This window comes from Aristolochia californica, unplaced genomic scaffold, assembly GCF_029961685.1.
Source record: "Aristolochia californica isolate CCGP_79_NKW_82.1479 unplaced genomic scaffold, dmAriCali1.0.hap1 SCAF_13, whole genome shotgun sequence".
Taxonomy (NCBI): Eukaryota; Viridiplantae; Streptophyta; class Magnoliopsida; order Piperales; family Aristolochiaceae; genus Aristolochia; species Aristolochia californica.
The window spans coordinates 1,419,684-1,440,073 of record NW_027181804.1 but is presented as its reverse complement, the minus strand read 5'-3'; the positions used below and the strand labels follow the sequence as shown (position 1 = coordinate 1,440,073).

The following is a 20,390-nucleotide window of genomic DNA, read 5'->3' as shown; positions in this document are numbered from 1 at the left end:
ATTAAAGTATAATAATTTTTCATAAAATGCATTAGTGTGCAAGGAAAGCGGAAGGATGAAATTATCTACTTTCTCTTATTCTCTTTCTAAATCTAAAACGATGGAAAGTAAAATTTCATCTGGAATACTTTCCAAGTACAATAACCCCCTCCCTCAAATTCCTGATAAACCTTAATGGAATCGGTCCATTGAGTGTTCCTATCAAGTTAGTTATATTTTCAAAGTCCAACACGGAGACGTGCTTTTCCAATGTACTCATAACACGTGTCATTGCATTACACGTAAGTGATTATTTTGTTTGGGCGGATCAGGAAGACCGGCGCCGACCCACTTCGTCGGCGGGAACTGGGCAGTAAATCCAGTCGCGCATTGATTGCGACGAGATCGAAGATTTAGACGTCGGAGAAGAACATTCGAGTAGTGCAGACTCCAGCTTTCCTTTAGCTTCCGTCGTCGGTTGCAGAAATCATTCTCTTTCAAATAAATTAAAAAAACTAACTTTTTCTCCGCAAATGGGTGATATGCTCGCGGAACTGGAATTCACTCTGAGGTCGAGGAAGGTATTTCTACTCTAATACCTCGGTTTTGTGACGTTAATTTCGCTGTTTACCGGATTACGATTTTTTTTTTTCTTTTCCTGAAGTCTTTCTCTATAGAGGTATCGCATATTTATCGGATTCGAAAAGAAAAAAGAAAGTTTTTCGAAGAGCAATTTTAGATACAAAAGAGGATGATGCTCTCCTCAGATCAGTTCAGACGCTTCTCTCCAATGTTAACTACGAAAAAGTGATTGCCAAAATTAAAATTGCCGCTAGGGAGATGAAGTTCCTTTCTGAAATTTTTGTCAAGTTGGGATACTTTCTACTTCGACAACGCTGATCCAATTCGAATTCTATGTTCTTTTAAAATATTTGCAAGAGCCGATGGCTTTTTAATACTTCAAAGCGCGCAAATGATGATCTAGGATTATCATTAGCATCTTTTACGGCAACATGAGCTGCAGTTAGAACTTATTTCGAATGTTTTTCAAGCTTCAGAAATGGTAGAAAGAGCAAGAGTCACTACTTGACATTGTTCTCACAAAGTGTTTTTTTTTTTTTTTAATTTTTTTTTTGTTTATGACGAGTGGTAAATTCTGTAGTATAACTTGACATTGCTCTTACAAAATATTGTAATGAAGGCTAGTAAATTCTGTCCTACAAGTTTGTGACGCCGGTACTAAACTATGGTCCTACTAGTCATCGCTTAACTAAGATCCTAAGTTGCTTAGTATCTTACGAGAGCAAGTCTGCAGCCTCTAAACGCAAATTCCTACTACATGATGGAAGAGCCACTGACTGTGTTTCTTTGCAGTTTGCAGTTTGCAGGCTTAGTCACTGTTATTGATTTCTTCTATTTCTGTATGTTCCATGGTAATCATGGTATATGGTTAAAATCATCTGCATTAGGGCAGCCAGCATGTAGTTGGGCAATAGTAACGTAAAGTTGTTAAATAGTCTTCTCATTTTTGTTGAAATGATGTAAATGGTACTGACCAGAGCATGGGCATAGTATCTAATCAATGTCAAATGTAGTAATTGTTGCTCAATTGCTTTCCCTGTTGTATGACTGTCAAAGTATAATATATCTGTAAGGTGACTGATGAAGTTTATTACTTACACCCAAAGTTTTTCTATTGTCATCATGGATAGTAAAGCACATCTCTTCAGATATCTCATAATCCAGAAGTAAAGGAAGAAAAGGTTATTGTTAGGTCTGACATGGTCATTGTCTTCATCATTATAGCCTTGTCCCAACTATGTTAGGTCTGGTTACATGAATCCTCCTCCATCCGTGTCATTTGCAGTCTCAATGCCAGGTCTGACAATTTGGCACATTTGGGATGGCACGACATCTGTTTGATGCCCAAAGGTCATAGGATTCTCCATTAAAAAAAAAAGGGTCATAGGATTCTAGGGGTACTTAGTCAGGTTATAAAATTTCAATACTGTTTGTGGCAAAATCTGCTGTAGTATTGTGGTACTGATGTTGGTTTAGAGCTGGTTTAGAGATTTTATTCAGTTAAACTTTTTAGAAAATCTTCATGTTCTGAAAAACTACTTTTTATAAATGTTATATAGTTTTGATTAGAGAGAACCTCAATTATACTTATGTTCTTAAATGATTGTTTCCATGCCTTCACTTATGAGTGGGTTGGGTCTTTGGTTTGATGGCCACATAGGAGGGTTTCTAGAGAGATATTTGGATTCATATCTCAACAGGATATGGGGTTCAACACCCAAGTAGAGAAACCCTTCAGTTAAGCTATCATTTATAAGACATTTAAAATAGTTTAACTGGATTGACGGTCTATATTATCCGTAAGGATCTGCTTCTGTTGATATTTCTTTCCTTACTTGTAATCTGAAAAATGCACGTGTGTTATTCAGGAGCAATTAACTGCTGGAGAGGAGCATATTCTTCAAACATGCAAGGCGAAAGCTATTAGGGATTTTACATTTGGTGCCTGTGTTGCATCTGGTGTCACATGGGCAGGTCTCTAAAATCTTCACACTGAATGTGCAATCACGCCTATTATCTGTTTTCTCTTTCTGTTTGTTTGTAGTTTTGTTTCATCATCTGTACTTAATTAAGTTGTCTTTTATTTCTTCTAAGATGTTAATTAAGTTGTCTTTTATTTCTTCTAAGATGTTTGTTTTTTACTCAAAATAAAAAAATTTAGGTTTTATATCAGTGAAAATAAGTTCATTTTTACTACGTCACATATAAAAAAACTGAGATGTTTATTTTCTTTTTCTTTTAATTTGTCTTACTGGATATGGGCCTATTTTTGTTTTCTTGAAATAGAATACCTGAATAATATCTTTTCAACATCTGTCATCTTCCTCTCATGGATTGTAGGCTATTATCACTGGAAGTCAAAAAGCATGACTAAAGATTTATGCCTCTGAATCCTCATAACTAACCTGAGAAAATAAACGAACATGATAGAATCTAAGCTCTTTGGAGTGATTGATCAGAACTGCTATCGTAAGGCACCTATTTGTTGAGATTAAAGACATAACAGGTGAATGGCGAATGGCCTGGCACAAGATCCGAAGATCAGCTGACTCAGAAGCTGACATGCTCGCAACAATGGGGCATCCAGATATCATTTTGCCTTTGGGCCTTCACTTGAGCTTTATTCTAGTTGTACTGTGTATAACCTATGTTTTACTTTATGTTGTATCACTACTGATCATCATTGTTTTCAAAGAAAAAAAAACTGCTAACATAATTGCTTTCTTGTTTGAATGGAGCAGTCGAATCTCTCCCTGTAGTTGTTTTCTCATGCTTGCAATATTTTATAGTTTGGTATTTCATGAAATAAGAAAAATATATTTTTTAGCTTGGTAGACTTTTTATGATTTTATATTGTGAGAATTGGTACACTGTTGGTTAGTGATATGGTTATTCTTCTTTACACTGCTAAAGTACAGTTTTTTTTCTTTCATTATGTTTCTGCTTTTTCTGCTTTTAGTTAATTTATCATTGGATTCTAACAGTTTTATGTAAAAAAATAATTTTGTCTGGCAGCAACTCGCAAACTTAGTTTTGGACACAGGTTGAACTATTCTGGAGGTAACCTGACCTATATTTTCAATCTGCAACTTTCTTTTTGGAAGTATACCAGTTAAAATTTCTCTGAACTTATTCAATCTTATCACTGGAGCTCAAGAAAAGGTGTGAGTTTCTTGTAGCATTGAGATTACTCAAAGCTCGGTTACATGGCTTAATGTTGTTCAATGGTTGAAGGGTCTTCAGTTCAGCAAAAATGTCCTCTAGATGTTTCCTTCATTTCCAGAATCTTTAATTGTGAATTAAGCTTTGGATGATGCATGCAGCCTCATTCAATATCGAGTGCAAGCATAGATAATACAAGTCAAATTTGTTTTTGTCTTCTTTGCCTCCTTTTTAGAATGGTATCTTAAACAAAGGAATCTGAATTTAGTTTGCCTATGCAGTGTCAGCGATGTATCTTTTTGCCCTTTAGATGTTATTCTAAAATAGACAAGAATCATTTCACAGGAGCTGCTATTGGATCCGGGATGTGGAGCTTTAACAGGTCTTTAAATTCCTGCATAGAGCAAATACTTGACCTCGACGGAAGTCACATGCAGATGGTGTTAACAAACATGTACTTTCCTGATCTCTGCTGTAGAATTTTTGTGGAATTTTTACTTAGATAGATTTTGTTTTCGAGTGTTGATGTGTTGTGGTGATGTTAGAACTCTCAGAGCAATTGTTTGCAGTGCTTACTTACATATCCTACATGCTGTCAAGATGTGATTATTGATGAGTGATGCAACCACCCATACTGCACCGAGGAGGGTTCAGCTTATTTGAGGACTACCTGCATTCTTGGGAGCTTTGCATCATGCAAATGGTTGTCAATGTTTTGTGTTAGCTTTCACTTGGTGCCAGCATTTACTGACTAGTAAAGCAATCACTGTGTCAATAAGCTCTTTGCTCAGTGACTGCGTCTGTTATTTGTGTTCGTCTCTTAGGTTCAAGCAAGTGTGTCTGAGTGTCTACTGATATATCCAATCTCAAAAAGACTAGCAAGTCAAAGGCGTTTTTTTAAATCATTTTAACGACTGGTATGTCAGTTGCTCTTGATAAATAAAATCCATTCAAAATCGAATCCTCTTGAGATCTACTTGTTAAAAACACAGTTCTGTGTCATCTTGATTGACAAGGTTCTTCACTGGTAATTCAAGAAGCAACCATGGAATTTCTGTCCTTAATTTTTTTTTAATTTTTATACAATTCCCATCCGTTTAAAAAATTATATCGTTAAAAGAATTCATAATTAGAAAGTGCACCATATACAGCCTTCTGTTTCACTAGCAAGCAATGTACAGATAGCTATTAGTGAGTGCTGCACTTTCTGAAAAGAATATTTGTGATATTCACTGCTTCATGGTTTTGAGTGCAATCATTGGTAAACTGGGGTTGAGTCCCTTTCCTTGTGGCCTATGAAGTGTTCGTAAAAGAGAAAGTCTTCTTGTAAAGTAAACAACATTAGACAAATTTAATTACTTCCAGGCATTCAAAGTTGTACCTCCTACCTTTAATTCTTGTAACTTCATTCAAGCTTGTAAATCATATGCACTCAATATGTATTGTTTATAACTGCTATAACCCCTAACGGACTAGGGAATAATGACATTCCATGTATCCAGATGTAGGAATGCACAGTAGCATTGCAAAGTTTACATGCATAGATACATATATAGGCATACATATGTGTTTTCATGTATATTTTTCAAGAAGGGTGGTGTTTTTTGTTGGATCAAGGAGGAGTTAACCATAATCATAGTGCTATAACCTTAACATGCAAGATCTGGATATGAGATTCACCCATGAATACTGACTTTTGTGTAGGTTCCTAATTCAGTTCTTGAATGCTTTCTTTCGGTTAAGTGGAATTTTGGTTTTGTACCCATTTTCTTGTAAATAGCTTTGGTGCAACAACTCATTTAGGTTTATCTTGTATTGGTAGTCAGTCCCCTAAGTTCCTAACACTGTGGTAAATGGACAATTTATTACACTTCCCATGTCAGTAGTAAATGGACAATTTAGTGCACGTGCCATGTCAGTAGTAAATGGACAATCAATATACTGAAGAAGGTGCTTTTTGAAGCACAACATACCTATGAACATAAAAAGTTCTATGTGAGTAATTCAGGGCCTGACGAAAATGGACATATTAAATTTGGTGCATAAAGCAGTTGGTGTCAATCTATATGAACTCCTTTTTGTGAAAAAAATGATTATGCATTTGTTTTTTTAAGCTGTACACGAGACTAAGGTTCCTTACAGATTGAGCTAAAGCTTGAAACCCTGAAGCTGATAAGTTATATGATTAGATTATATTCCAATTTTTTTGCTTTAATAATATTCTGTCAGAAGGAAAATTGTAGGTGCTCGGCCATGAACATTTTTTTAAGGTGATTGATTGTTTAGAAATTTCAACTAGAGTTTGATGAAGATAAAATAAAAAAGTGAATGAGTCATCCATTCAGAAAGACGAAAAAAAAAAGAATAAAAAGGGGAGGGTGATTATTGACTGGGTGACTATTAGATGAAACCTTTAGTACTGTGTGGATAAGATACTGTTAAGACATGCCACTCCAGGTTACTACACATGATTGCATTTCCCGGTTCTTGAAATCTAGGATTATTGATTATTACATTGCTTCTGAATTAGTAAAACAGTTGAATTAGCAATTGAATACTAATATTTTGACAGAATATTGACAAAGTATCGTGATGATCCTCGGAAGATTCGGTTGCTTAATAAGCATTTCTACCCAGAGGAAGTATTTGTTGATTCAAACCCGAACCAGTCCCTCCTTCGATGGCGGCGGCGGAATGTTTTTGGAGATAGCAGCACACAGGGAATACCTGAGGACAAATTTGTCCAGAAGCCTGATGACATGGAGTCTAAGCCATCTACTACAATTTCTTCGGTATATAGCTGCAACATACTCTATTCTAATTTTATCATCTTTTATCAATGTTACTATTTTAACTCACTGGACTCTCTAGTATATTAGCTTGTTTTTCTCATACTTGAAACTCCGATCAAGTATTTGGAAAATAAATCAAGTAATTTAGATGCTCCCCTTGGCTAGGATGATTTTTGAGAAACTTACAATAGAAAAGCATTAGTATTTTGTCTAATTGAGGATTTTTTAATTTCAAGCTGTAATCAAGTTAGTATATCCTGCTTTGGGGAAATTACCACACGCAATTGCCAACAGATGTTATTAAGTAAGAAATTCAATAACTAACAGGCTTTGCTCAATGCTTTCAAAGCATTACTGAAAATCTGTCTTCAGCCATCAACCTGTATGATTAACAGAGGTGTTGGCTGCAAATGTATTGCTTACCTTGCTGTCACTCTCATGGTGATGCATTGCTTCAATTCCACGTTGAGTTTTTTTTATAGAAACCACATTGGTGTAGAGAGATGAAGATAACTGGGTATCCTACTATCCTTCTTTCTCAAAAAAAATAAAAAAAACATGTTTCTGTAGTGAGGCTGTCAGCTACCTATTTGGTTGAGCAGACACATTTGTCTGAGAGATGCATAGATTAGTTGAAATGTCAGTGGAAGTAAAATCTCCAGGAAGGTGGGGAGTGTGTGTATGGGGATGGGAGGAGAGTCTCCCTTGACCCTGGATATCACTCCATGAAATCCCCCTCAATAATTAAAGGCAACAAATGTTTTAAGTAAGAAATTTACCAACTAACAGGAAAATGCTCATTGCTTTCAAAGCATTACTGAAAAACTGTCTTCAGTCATTAACCTGTATTAACAGAGATGTTGGCTACAAGTGTATTTCTTACCTTGCTGTCCCTCTAATGGTAGAATTCTTTGCTTGAATTCCACATTGAGTTTTTTGATAGAGACCACATTGGTGTAGGGAGATGAAGATAACTGGAATATTCTATTATTCTCCTTTCTCAAAGAAAAAAAAAATCCGGTCTCCTTAGTGAGGGCATCAGCCATCAATTTGGCTGAACAGCCACCTGTGTCTGAGAGATGCATAGCTTTGTTGAAATGCCGATGCAGGTTCCAGGAAGGTGGAGAGTGTGTGTATGTTGAGGGATGGAAGGAAAGCCTCCCTTGACCCTAGATATCATCATCATGTAGTCCCCTTCAATAAATGTAAGGCAAAGAGAAAGATCTGCTTCAGAGGATTAACCCATGATTCCATGAAGAGAAATTTGAACCATAGCCATGTGGCAATCTGTACTATTAATGTGAGTGAGTGTGTGTTGGGGATTGGGTGGGAGGATGAGAGGAGAATCTCCCTTGGACCTAGTTATCACCATCATGGAACTCCTCTCACTAATGATACGCAAGGTGAAGGATCTGCTGCTGAAGATAAACCTATGATGAAGACGGTGAACCTCGGCCACTGTAAATCTTTACTAAGTGATATCCTTAACCAAGCTCCTGGAAGGGATGGGGAGATTTCACTGATCGAATAGCTTCAATTATTTTATATTTCTATCTCACTATTTTGTATTTTTAATTTATTAACTGTGATCTGGCTCTTATACTTGCTGTAATTCTGTTAGTGTAACTACCTGTAACTTTATCCACAATCTACTATAAATATATTATCTTCACACATTGTGAGGGTCATCTATGCCTCAAATCTTTCATCTTATCAAAGCTCTAGATTTTCACGAGTCTTGACTAGAATTTCTCTCTCTCTCTCTCTCTCTCTCTCTCTCTCTCTCTCTCTCTCTCTCTCATGGCTTCCTCAAAAGAATCGTTCTCTACCTCTGTATCTCTACTATTTCTTCTTCTTCTCCTTCTTGCCTGCTACTAGTCAACATCAAATCTATAGTTCCTCTGGAACTCAACCACACCAACTATCTTGTTTGAAAATCCCTTTTTCTACCTGTTCTGAAAAGCTTTAATGCCTACAATCATATTGATGGAACTTGTCCATCTTCTAGTGCTGAGTCAGAAATTTCTAATCCAGAAAATGTTTCTCAAAATGAGATGGTTATTATTCAAAATTCAAATGTTGAGTCTGCTGATTTTATGCAACAGTATTTACCTGCAGATTCTCATCAACAACGTGTGGCTACTTCATCATCTTGTCCACATAATGAGGTTGGTTTGAATCTGCAGAGTGCTGGTCCAGCTAAAGCTGTTCAACCTAGTGATGGATCCACATTAAGCCACAAGTCCAACCCCATCTCATCTTCTACTGGACTTCATCTTGTTTTTACTCCTTCAGAAGTGAGACTGGCCTCTTCTACTATTTCATCCTTAGTGGCAGATTCTGTTTCAGATCTTCTTGTTGAACCCAAGAGCTATAGTGAGACACTTAATGATCCAGCTTGGAGAGTTGCCATGGTTGAAGAATATGATCCTCTTCTTCACAATATACTTGATTGGATTAATTTACGATACCCTTAAAAAATCATATTTGGGAATTGATTCCCTCATTAGCTTCTTGCAATGTCATTGGCTGCAAATGGATGTTGAAAAAAAGGCCGATGTCAATGTAGAATATCTTAAAACCTGGCTCATTGCATAAGGCTATAAGCAACAACATGGAATTGTTTATGACGAATGGATGCTGTACTAGTCATTGCACTATTGAAGGGGTGGCCTCTTAAACAAGTGGATACCAAAAACGTATTTTTGCATGGTCATCTGAACGAAGAGATATACATGAGACAAAACTTGGCTTTTCACATTCCCATCATCCGGATTACATTTGCAAGTTAAAAAAAGCTCTATAAATAGGCTCCTCGGGCATTATTCCATAGGTTTATGAGCTTTCTTCAGGAACTTGGTTGCTACTCCAAAAAAAAAAAAAAAAAAAAAAAAGAGAACTCACCTGATCCCTCCATGTTTACGTATAATTCATCTAAAGGAATGATTTTGCTCCTCCTTTATTTGTGCTTATCGGCAGCTCTTCCTATTTGTTACATGCCTTGATTTTCACTCTTCAACATGAGTTTGCTAACGAGTTTGCTATGAAAGATCTTGGTCAGTTGCATTATTTTCTTAGTATAGAGGTTTTCTATCAGCACTATCATTTGCTTCTTACTCAATCAAAGTATGCTTCTCACTTATTGGTGAAGTTTAATATGTAGAACTGTAAACCTTGCTCTACATCTCTTGCTGTCAATAGTCATTTATCTTCTAATGATGGCTAGCTCTTACCAAATCCTTCAGAATACAGACAAGTTGTCGGTGCATAGAAATATCACACATTTACATGGATAGACCTTTCTTATGCTGTAAATCTTTTTCACAGTATGTGCATCAGCCCAGAGTCACACATCTTAAGAAGGTCAAACATATTCTTTGATATCGTAAAGGCTCGTTGCATCATGGTTTGCTCCTAATGAAATCCATCACTCCATTGGCTGTGTATTGTGATTTCGATTGGGTTGCTTGTCAAGATACTTGCAGATCTACATCTGGTTTTTTGCATATTTCTTGGTTATGATCTATTGAACTGGTCTGCCAAGAAGCAACCTACTATTTCCAGGTCAACTACAGAAGCAGAATATAGTTCTAGGGCTGCTTTTATTGCTGATTCTGTTTACATCAGGAAACTCCTTCAAGACTTACAGTTTCCTTTACCTACACTAGTAACCGTCTATTGTAATAATGTCAGTGCCACATATTTAGTAGCAAATCTTTTTTGTCATGCTCGCTCGAAACATATCGACCTTGATCAACACTTTTTTACTGACGAAGTATTAAATGGTGATCTTCTTATCGAATTTTTCTTCGGCCCAATAGGTTGTAATGTATTCACTATATCTTTCATGTACTTGGTTTCAAGAGTTAAGAACCAATCTTCACATATTTCCATTGTGGGTGGCTGATAGAATTGCAACATGTCTTTTATATTTCTATCTCTATTTTGTATTTTTACTTCTTTTACTGTAATCCAGCTATCGTATTGCTGTAATTTTGTTAGTGTAACTACCTGTAATCTTATCCACAATTTACTATAAGTATATTATTCTTACACATTGCGAGATCATCTTGGCCTGAAATCTTTCAATCAACACGGTGGAAAGATCTGTTGCAGAGGATTAACCTATGATGAAGTGTGAACCTCAGCTAGTGGCAATTCGTACTAATAATGAAAGATCTGCTGCAGAGGATTAACCTATGATGAGAGTGTGAACCTCAGCCAGTGGGCAATCCATAATAATAATGATACTCATAACCTGGCCCCAAGAAGGCTGTGTGTGGATTTGGGGGGATGAGAGGAGTCTCATTGGCCCTAGATATCACTGCCATGGAATCCCCCTCGATAATTAAAGACAAGGAGAAAGATGTACTGCAAAGAATTAACCTATGAAGAAGAGTGTGAACCTTAGCCATTGGAAACCTTAGCTCCCTGAGAGACTTTGGAAAGATGGAGAAAGGTAAAAATAAAATAAAAAAATCTAAAACTCCTCTTAACCAAGTTGAAACTAAGATACGGACAAACATGAGTTTGTCAAATTCGAGGTAGAATCTTTTGTAAAACCTCCAAATACCATATGTTTTGGAAAATAGGTTTAGACATGTTTCAAATGTGTAAAAGCTTATGTTATCCCTCCACGAAATGACTAGAAACCCAGCAAATGGCATCTTTCATAAAACCTTTCAAATACTGCAATAGACATAGACATGACATAGACATGACTTCATAAAAAAAAAAAAAACTGCAATAGACATGTAAGCACCACTCCTTTTTTTTTAAATAATGTAGTTGGCCCAATATTGTTACCCTCTTTGATAAAACAGGAATCCTGCCTCTACCCTAGATTACTTTCCGAAAAGTAGACTTAAAGATTTGAGTGTTGGTTGCTTTTGTCACTGGCAATTATGCTACATCTCTGCAGCTAAGTTGATTTCCAGTCCTTTGGAATTGGGTGGCTCTAAAAGTTTCAGGGGTCATATGTAGGTGTGGCATTGAACCTAGCCGGTTCGCAAGCGACTCGAGCTCGGCTCGGTTTTGGCTTTGTTCGGTTCGGTTCGGTTCAGTTTATCTCAATCTCAAATCGAATTCAAGATCGAGATCAGGCTCGTTTAAGTTAACGAGCCGAGTTTGAGCGAATCATGGTTTAGTTTAGAAGCTCGCGAGCCAGCTCGTTAACTTAGTGAGAGCCCAACCAACGGAGCAATTGCTTCGGATATCGGATTAGTCGGGATTCGGTAGCGCAACGAGGAGTTCGGGTATCAGAAATGGGATTTGGGGCTCAAGAGTCCCGATATCAGATTTCCAGGCACCCTATCGGTTTTCCAATATGCACATGGCCACCCCTGCCCCTTGGTAGTCACCATCGCTGTCGTCGATATTCCCCGTCATATGAGGTGAGTTTCTCTACTCTTATATCTCAAGGATCTCAAGCTGTCTGTAATGACCTTAGAGACGCCACCAGCTACTCAACTTCAAAAAGACTTAGTAGATATATATTGATCGAACTTATGAGAAGTACTATGGGAGCTACCATTGATGATCTGTATACCTATTTCAAAAATTTATTGGGCGTTGCTCTAGTTTCATGATAGTACTGATATCTATCACATCTTCGTCCACTGACATGATGTGGTTAGTATCATCTCATTCACCATAAAAAAGAGTGCTATAATGTTAGTGATTTTTTTATTTCTTGATTTCTTTCATGCCTTCATTCCGCTGGTCTACTACTTGAAACCTTTGTACGTGAAATGATAGAACGACTTCATTAGACAAGTTGTAAAGTCTGTATCTATCTATTATTTCTGGTTTTTAATTGTTTAAGATGTTTTCCGTTGTTCTTTGTTTTGTTTTACTGAAGACATGTTTCTCTGAATATGTTCAGTGTGTGTTTGTTGATATGCTTCTTTGAACTTACTGTGTTTTTTCATGAGTTGCCAGACCGAAACTGATTCAAATTGAAATCTAAAATCTTCATTCATGGCAATTGTGTTGTACCAATGGTATCTTCATGTTTGGGTTGCTTATATGTATATCAAGATTGGTTTAAGTCGAAGTACCAAACATTGTGACTAATGAACCTCCAGTACCTTTTCATTTCATTATTTCTCATAGATCCTTTCCCTTTAGCTGATTTGATTTGGTGTCAAAATGAAGCTATCCATGCATGGATTGATGTGTACAGCGTGCAACGACATTATTTTCTCAATAAATTCTTTGTTGTATCTGAATTTAAGCATGGATAGAAGGAAAAAATAAATTTAGGGGTTTCTATACAGGCAGCTTGAAATTCCTTTTAATGGATAGTTCTTATACTTTTGTTCCATTACTCTTTTGTGCTCATTGATATGTCTACCTTCTGGCCCTGTACAAGATTTATATGTTAGTTCTCGCATTTGAAGGATGTTGTTATCTATTTGGTCTACATGTATGGTCTAGATTTCGATATTTCAAATGATGTTTGGACTACGGAAGAGTTTTAAGTTTTTGGGAATTGATAGTTACGGGTTTCTAGCCTTAAATCGAAATGTTTTCTAAAACAATAGAAAACCTTAACTGATGCAAAATCATATATATTTTGAATCTTTGCTTGTTCTAAAAGTGGAAATTGAAGATTTTATTTTGCCCTTGATTAGTCTTATTTATGAAAGCAATGTTATCATTTGTTGGTTACGCATATATTTGCAACTTCTGAATTTGTATTACAATACCTGCTAACGTGAGTATACTTTTATGATGATGGTAAAGTCTCCATGTGGTGACTATTATGTATGGTGTAGTTTCTAATGGTTGAATCTCTATAATATTGAGATATTGTTCTAGTTGACCTATGAGGGGAGCCAATCTATAAAATTTTCAGTTACCCTTTTACATCGTTGACCTATGAGGGGAGCCAATCAGTAAAATTTTCAGTTACCCTTTTACATCATTAATTTGGCTATGTGAAGTATTTTTGGGAGAAAATCATGCTTGGAATTGTGACCTACTCTATTACTATGATTGTATGCTATTCATTTGAAACTTAAAATCTCTTAGAGCCTACATTTTCGGATACATTTTGCGTGGGTATGGTCATTTGGATCTTTTGTTAACTTTTATCAATGTAGATTTTGTTTCGGGAATGGATAGTTGGTCAGTTGTGTGTTGTATCACGTGGTTGTTGGTTGCTATTGGATATACTGGATTTATAGTTTTTATTCGGGTGATTGTAAATTTGATATTGGTATTTAATTTAAATTTTTGTGTTTGATTATTGAATCAAGTTTATACATAATAATATTATGCATTGGTTATGGACAATTTTATGCAGAGCGTATAAACAATTTTATGCAGGGTTTATATGTAGAGGTCATTCCCAATTTTATGTAGAGGTCATACCCAATTTTAAGTAAAATTTATGCATAATTTTATATACAGTCTATTTCACATGTATTTTATGCAAAGTTTTAAATGTAAGTTGGAGCTCGAACTCAGTTAAAATTATTGGGCTCAAGCTCGATTCCAATTTTAGGCTCGAGGCTGGGTTGGGCTCGAGCTCAAACTCGATTCTAATTTTAAGCTCGAGGTTAGGCTGGGCTCGAGTTCGAGTTTGAAGTATTTAAATCAAACCCAGTTCGAACATATACAGGTTCGAGCTCAGCTCGACTCGATGCCACCCCTAGTCGTATGGACACTTTGCTGAGTAAACTTAATAAGGGAGTCTGCTCTCAATTGAATGGAGAAATTTGTATGTCCCACTCTCAATTTGGTAAAGGTATGCTGACAATCAAATCATTAGGTAGTATTCTTTTTTTCCCGGATGATCTACATTTACTGGAGAATCTACTTGTTTATGCTAGTGTGTCTTATGGAAAGTTTAATAGAATTTACTTTTTGGTGTTAGTGTAACCCTATGGGAAGTATATGAGGAATTCAATAATAAAATGGATTTATGATGAGGCTGCTAGAAGAAATGTAGTAATGGTAAGTTGAGTTAAGGAAGGAAATCATACCTATACTACACCATTAAATACTGGCTGGGAGGAGAGGGAGGGCCTCCATCTCCTCTCTTCCTGCGTCCCTCTCTACCATGATCTATTTGGTGATCATGGTCAATCATTAGGTTGATGAAGACGGACAGTGAAATTCCACCTCTCAGTATGGACTTTTATTTTCTCTTGTTTTATGAAGAATGGGGGAGATCACTTTCTCTTGGTGAAGTGAATATCACCCCAACTTCCTTTGACCTCTTACGCATTGCAATTTTCTCCAGTGGTTTCACTTTCTACTTTCCAAAGTACACTAACAACCTTTTTTTCAAATGTGAAAGTTAATTAAGGGGAAATATCATAACATGGTTGAATCTGCTTCTATTGGAGGTATATTTTTGTATGATGAATTTATCTAAATTTTAAGTATGTATAAATTGCATCCTCTGTTCTGATAATATCTGAATTGAAATTTTAAAACCTAAGCTTTTATTTTGACTGTTTCTCTTTCTGTTATATAGCCGCCTTTATTTCAGAGGAAACAGGTGGATGATGTGATTGTGGATCCTTTGGATTGCATCTTTGGGAACGTAGGGCCTCTTGAAGAGATTCAAAACTCTACTACAGGTAGCACTCCTTCCAGAAGGCGAGTTAGAAGCCACAAGAGAGCACATCATCGGCGTCGACATCAATCTGAACTTTCTTCACACCACACAGATCAACAATATATCAAAGTATAAACATGATATGTGGGTACTGGTATCCTCACATTTCTGTGTTTTCATTTTTCTTAAGGCTGATTTTGATAAGGTTGGAGGGTCATCTTGCCTAATCAAAATGGTTGAATCCATTAAGTGATATGAATATTAGCAAGATAAGTTTCTTTTACATGTTCTTGAGTATGTTTTGATGTATGCATTTTTTCTTTCTTTTTGGGGGCTTACATAGCTGTTACAAACCTTTTGTTTCCAGGTTTACATTAAGAACGATTTAGTACCTTGCTATATGACACAATGTTGCATTCCTAATGAATCAATACTCCTCTCAGTTTTTGTTCAGTAAAAACGTGCTTCTAGAGTAGGCACTATTATTCTTTTACTTTTTCCCGTTAATGCTAATGAGCATCTTCAAGTACTCAGGATGGTAATCAGACAAATGTGATTACTTTACAAAACCCAAATACATAAGCCTCTTTGGTGAACCTGATAGCCGACTTGAAACACTAGGCATCAAAGACAATCCATTATTTGGAGTGTCACTCCAAGCTAAGTTTAACATATTTGACAAACGATGAAGATGACGATGAAGTGACACTTAAATGGGATTTGAGTATTCAAAAATCTGGACTTCGTCTCTAGGGAGGACTTTGGACAAACTGTCTTTCAATATCATTGTAGCGTAGAAACTGGAGTACAAGGTCTTGGTTTTGGAAAAATCTCAAGTTCATGAAGATGAGACATAAATGAATCCTGGACTACGGGGGTGCTTGAATTAAATTAGGAATTTTTCACTACGGAAGATACAGGGCCTAAAACAGAGTTTGTTCCTGAAGTAACTTGTAGAGATAAGATAAATAAAAATAAAAAAGGAAACAGCTATCCACAAATAATAATAAATTACTCTTACATTAATGGATCAGTTTGGAATACATATTTCTGGAGTTCCAGAAGAATGCTTTAAAGATAAAGAACTACCAATAATCACCACAAGAACATCGATTATTCCTGAAATGATGGAATCTGTTATTATCCCTTACAATAATTTCCCTTCTAACAATCTGAGAGATGAATTTAATGGCACTATGGCAATCACCACAGACCCTGAGATTCTTGTTTATTCTGAAGGCAAATGCAAGCTTCTCACTGTGATACAAAACCTCACTTTATTTCTCTTCCTCCTCCAAATACTTCCATCGACACAAGCTTTTACTAACTGAACTCCCTAGCTGAAGCACAGCAAGCCCAGCGCAAGCACTTAGCACACTTGAAACAATGAAATCTGTGGGCGGCACTCCTTCACAAAGAGCATGCAAAAACACATTAAATGCTGCCTTTTCCTTATCGTTCTGCACATATGTCACAATCATCGAGCACCAAGAAACCTGATTTCTAGGCGTAATCCCACCTCTCGACACTTCCCGTAAAAATCCACTAAACCATTTCCAACAGAGACATCCCCTCCAAATCCTGCCTTGACAACAAGCCCATGCAGTTGTTGCCCAAGACGAAGATTCTTGGTGTCCACGCATCCATTCAAAAATGCACAAAAAGAGATCGAATTGGCTTCTCCACCATCCCTCCTGAACCTCGCAAACACTGAGACGGCCTCGCCGGTGTCCCCTCCAGTCACAGAATTTGACATCAACACGTTCCAAGCAGTCACATTTTTGTCAGGTATTTCATAAAAAACGCGCCAGGCAAGCACTACCAGCCTAGTTTTGCAGTACATATCTATGATACTGCACCCAACAAACATATCACTCATAAGCCCAGTTTTGAAACAGCGGTATCAAGTAAGCTAATCGATTTTTTGCATTCTTTATTTGACGGAAGTCAAACAAAGGTAACCCAATCGATTTTGTGCATGTTTATGTACTGGTATTCATGTTAATTGTTATTGTTCTATCTCCATTAAAATTGCTATGGACAAATGCATTCTTTATTTGCAGGTCAATGGTCACTAAGCCATACTTCAGAGTTCATGGCAGTTGAGTATCTACTGACTGCTGGTCATAGCTCTAATACTTTGAATATATATAGATCTATATATTTATCTTTGAGCTATATATCCTCGTCTAACTCTGGTCATTGAATCAAATAAAACTTTGATAAATAACTAATTGATTTCTTTACTGTCAGTCATTCTTTTCCCCTCTTCTAGTTTAATTAATAACCAAACTGATTCTTCCGATGTATGAAATAAAAATCCCCCTGGCTTTTGCTACTATGACCTTCCCAACCACCATTTTTTATTTCTTTCAAGCATTTGCATTTCACCCCAAAATAAAGTTCTTTCGACTCCATTTTTAAAAATTCGATTTTTTTTTCTTTCATGGAGTTGATACTATTGTAGAAAGAAATTTTTTGTCAATGGTATCATTGTTTAATGACTTGCTTTTGAATATGCAAGAAACATGACGGATTTTTTGTTTTGGTGGTGGTGTTTTAGCCTTGGAGATATTGGGGTAGAGGTGGTGGAAGGCGAAAGTTTTAGTTTGCTTGAATTTGCTGGTTGAAGCTTCAAAATTGAATTACCACTCGCTTGAAGGCACTGGCTAACTTTTTAAAAGGATCCTCATTTTAGTGGTCAATAATCAAGATTTAGGATAATGTGTAGTTAGGAATTTAAACTAGGAAAAATAACTAGCAGTTTTCAGCATTGTTCATTGATCAATTTTTTTGTTTGTATCCGGTTCAATTGGGGCTTAAATCTAATTGAACCAATTTGCATGGAACCACCCATCATAGTATGTGACAATAAACCATTGGTGGATAAGTTCTTAATAATTTGCATGGAGAAAAATAAACAACCAAATGGTGGATAAGTTCTTTATAATTTGCATGGAGAAAAATAAACACTAGACTAATGAACCAATGTCTCACTCTCTCTATATAATTTACATAATAGAAATTATAAATTGTTTCTATCTCCTCTCTCATCTATGTGTCTACATTTATTTGTTAATCTTTCTTTTTTTGGATTTATCTTTGTTGTTTTGATACCATTGGTGGACAAGTATTTGAAAGATTGGGAAATCAAAAATAAAGTATTTAATATCTCAATTGACAATGATGCATATAATGATGTTTGTCTGAGAGTTTTGAAAGATGATTTTTCAATAAATAAGAAATTGGTTTGTGGTGAAAAGTTATTTCATGTACGTTGTTGTGCTCATGTTTTGAACTTATTAGTCCAAGATGGTCTTGTTCAGATTAAGGATATAATTGAGAATATGTGTAAGAGTGTCAAATTCATAAATCTGTTTGAGGCTAGACTTTGTATTTTTTCTAAAACTATGCAGTAACTAAAACTAGGTGCAAAAAGTTTGGTTATTAATTGTCCAACTAGTTGGAACTCCACTTATGACATGTTATCTTCTGCATTAAAATTCAAATATGCATTTCCTAGATTTCAAGATAAAGAACCAACATAATATTGTTTGCCAAGTCTTGATGAATGAGAAAAGGTAGAAATGGTGTGTGGGATTCTAGAAGTTTTTAATATAGTAACCAATATAATTTTTAGGAGTAACTACCATACTTCTAATTTGTACTTTATTGAGGTATATAGGGTAAAAGAAGTTCTAAATTTTCATTCTACAAATGAAAATGTTTTGACTAGGACAATGGTTAGTAGAATGAAAGAGAAATTTGAGATGTACTGGGGTGAATACAATTTGTTGATGGTTGTTGGTCTAGTTTTGGATACAATGATCAAATTAAGATTGATCGAAATGTGTTTTCTAGAGATATATTATAAAGAGACAGCTACGATGAATATAAAATTAGTTCGACGAACCTTATGTGAAATTTATGATGAATATATATCCATATATACTGTGGAGATTAGTAATTAATGGATTGCATCAAGTATTAGCTCTACGGGTGTTTCCACAAGTTGTAGATCACATTCTTTATCAAGTTTAGGTTGGTTAAAGTTAATGACCTATGTGAAACAAGTGAAAGTAGTGAATTCACAAAGGTCATAATTGAAAATTTGTCTTGAAGAAGGTGCGTATATTTGTGAGAAAATATCAAAATATGGTTTAGATGTTTTAGAATGGTGGAAAGTGAATAATCTGAAATTTTAGGTATTATCTAAGATTTGTCATTCTCATATCCACAATAGTTTCATAGTCTACCTTTAGTACGGGTGGTAGAGTAATAGACCCATATCGTTCTTCCTTGGCACCAAATACAGTTCAAGCTTTGATTTGTGGTGGTAATTGGGTTCGAGATCTTCACGATGTTAAAAAAAATCAAAAGGTGAACTACTTTTGAATAATTGTTTATTATAATATTTTTGAGTAATTTATTTAGTTTTATTTATTATTATTTTTTTATGATTACAACCTGAGAAGAAGACTATGGAGATAATGCTACCAATTACTTGATTTTTCATCTTTTTCTCATCTTAGTAATCTTAATATTTTTCACTACATTAAGTAATTAGTAGTGGAAGAATTTTTTTATCAAACAATAATAAATTTTATTCTTTTGTTTTTGTCATAGGTGGAGATTTTGCTCACGTGAATGGGGTCTTCGTATATTGTTTTCTAGCACAAAGAGAAAGAGTTAGAGTTTATAAATTTATACTGGATATACACTTTTTATTTGGGTGATTGTAAATTGAAATTGATATTTTAATGATATTTTTGTGTTTGATTATTGAATAAGGTTTATGCATAATATTATGCAGTGTTTATGAACAATTTTATACAGAGTATATAGACAATTTTATGCATGTTTTATATATAGAGGTCATGCCCAATTTTATGTAAAATTTATGTATAATTTTATATACAGTTTATTTAACATGTATTTTATATAAAATTTTAAATGTAGGTTTGAGCTCAAACTTGGTTAAAATTATTGGACTCGATCTCGATTACAATTTTAAGGTCGAGTTCAAAATATTTAAATCAAACCAACTTGATCATAAGCAGGTTCGGGCTCGCGTGACTCGATGCCACCCCTTGGGGTGGGCACTTGGTCGAGTTTAGATTTGGTTTATTTCATCTCTAGGGTTTAGGGTTGGGTTTGGTTTAAAGTTTATTTTTATCTCTGACCTAAAAACCCAAGAATGGATTTTAGATTTCACCCCCCGAGTCCGAGATGGAGCAAAAAAACATCCTATTGGATCTCAGGTGGGGGATCGGGTCTTCCCAAAGCCAACCGATGTTAAACGT

The 20,390-nt window shown here is 35.6% G+C and overlaps 3 protein-coding genes across 3 annotated transcripts; 2 read left to right on the top strand and 1 right to left on the bottom strand.

Moving 5' to 3' along the window:
- The first annotated feature begins 262 nt into the window (after nucleotides 1–262).
- Nucleotides 263–15,529, top strand: LOC137948927 (uncharacterized). Its single transcript, XM_068795145.1, has 6 exons — nucleotides 263–560; nucleotides 2,430–2,535; nucleotides 3,577–3,621; nucleotides 4,069–4,177; nucleotides 6,296–6,515; nucleotides 15,004–15,529. The coding sequence occupies exons 1-6, from the start codon at nucleotides 513–515 to the stop codon at nucleotides 15,220–15,222; spliced, it is 747 nt and encodes a 248-aa protein (XP_068651246.1). The 5' UTR covers nucleotides 263–512; the 3' UTR covers nucleotides 15,223–15,529.
- Nucleotides 15,530–16,364: 835 nt separating this feature from the next.
- On the bottom strand, nucleotides 16,365–16,966 carry LOC137948431 (pentatricopeptide repeat-containing protein At4g14850-like). Its single transcript, XM_068794515.1, has 2 exons — nucleotides 16,607–16,966; nucleotides 16,365–16,547 (listed from the first exon to the last, which is right to left on the bottom strand). Exons 1-2 carry the CDS (start codon nucleotides 16,964–16,966, stop codon nucleotides 16,365–16,367), a joined length of 543 nt encoding a protein of 180 aa, XP_068650616.1.
- A 1,468-nt stretch (nucleotides 16,967–18,434) lies between these two features.
- On the top strand, nucleotides 18,435–19,734 carry LOC137948429 (uncharacterized). Its single transcript, XM_068794513.1, has 6 exons — nucleotides 18,435–18,438; nucleotides 18,517–18,599; nucleotides 18,824–18,830; nucleotides 18,901–18,989; nucleotides 19,339–19,467; nucleotides 19,714–19,734. Exons 1-6 carry the CDS (start codon nucleotides 18,435–18,437, stop codon nucleotides 19,732–19,734), a joined length of 333 nt encoding a protein of 110 aa, XP_068650614.1.
- The last annotated feature ends 656 nt before the right edge of the window (nucleotides 19,735–20,390 follow it).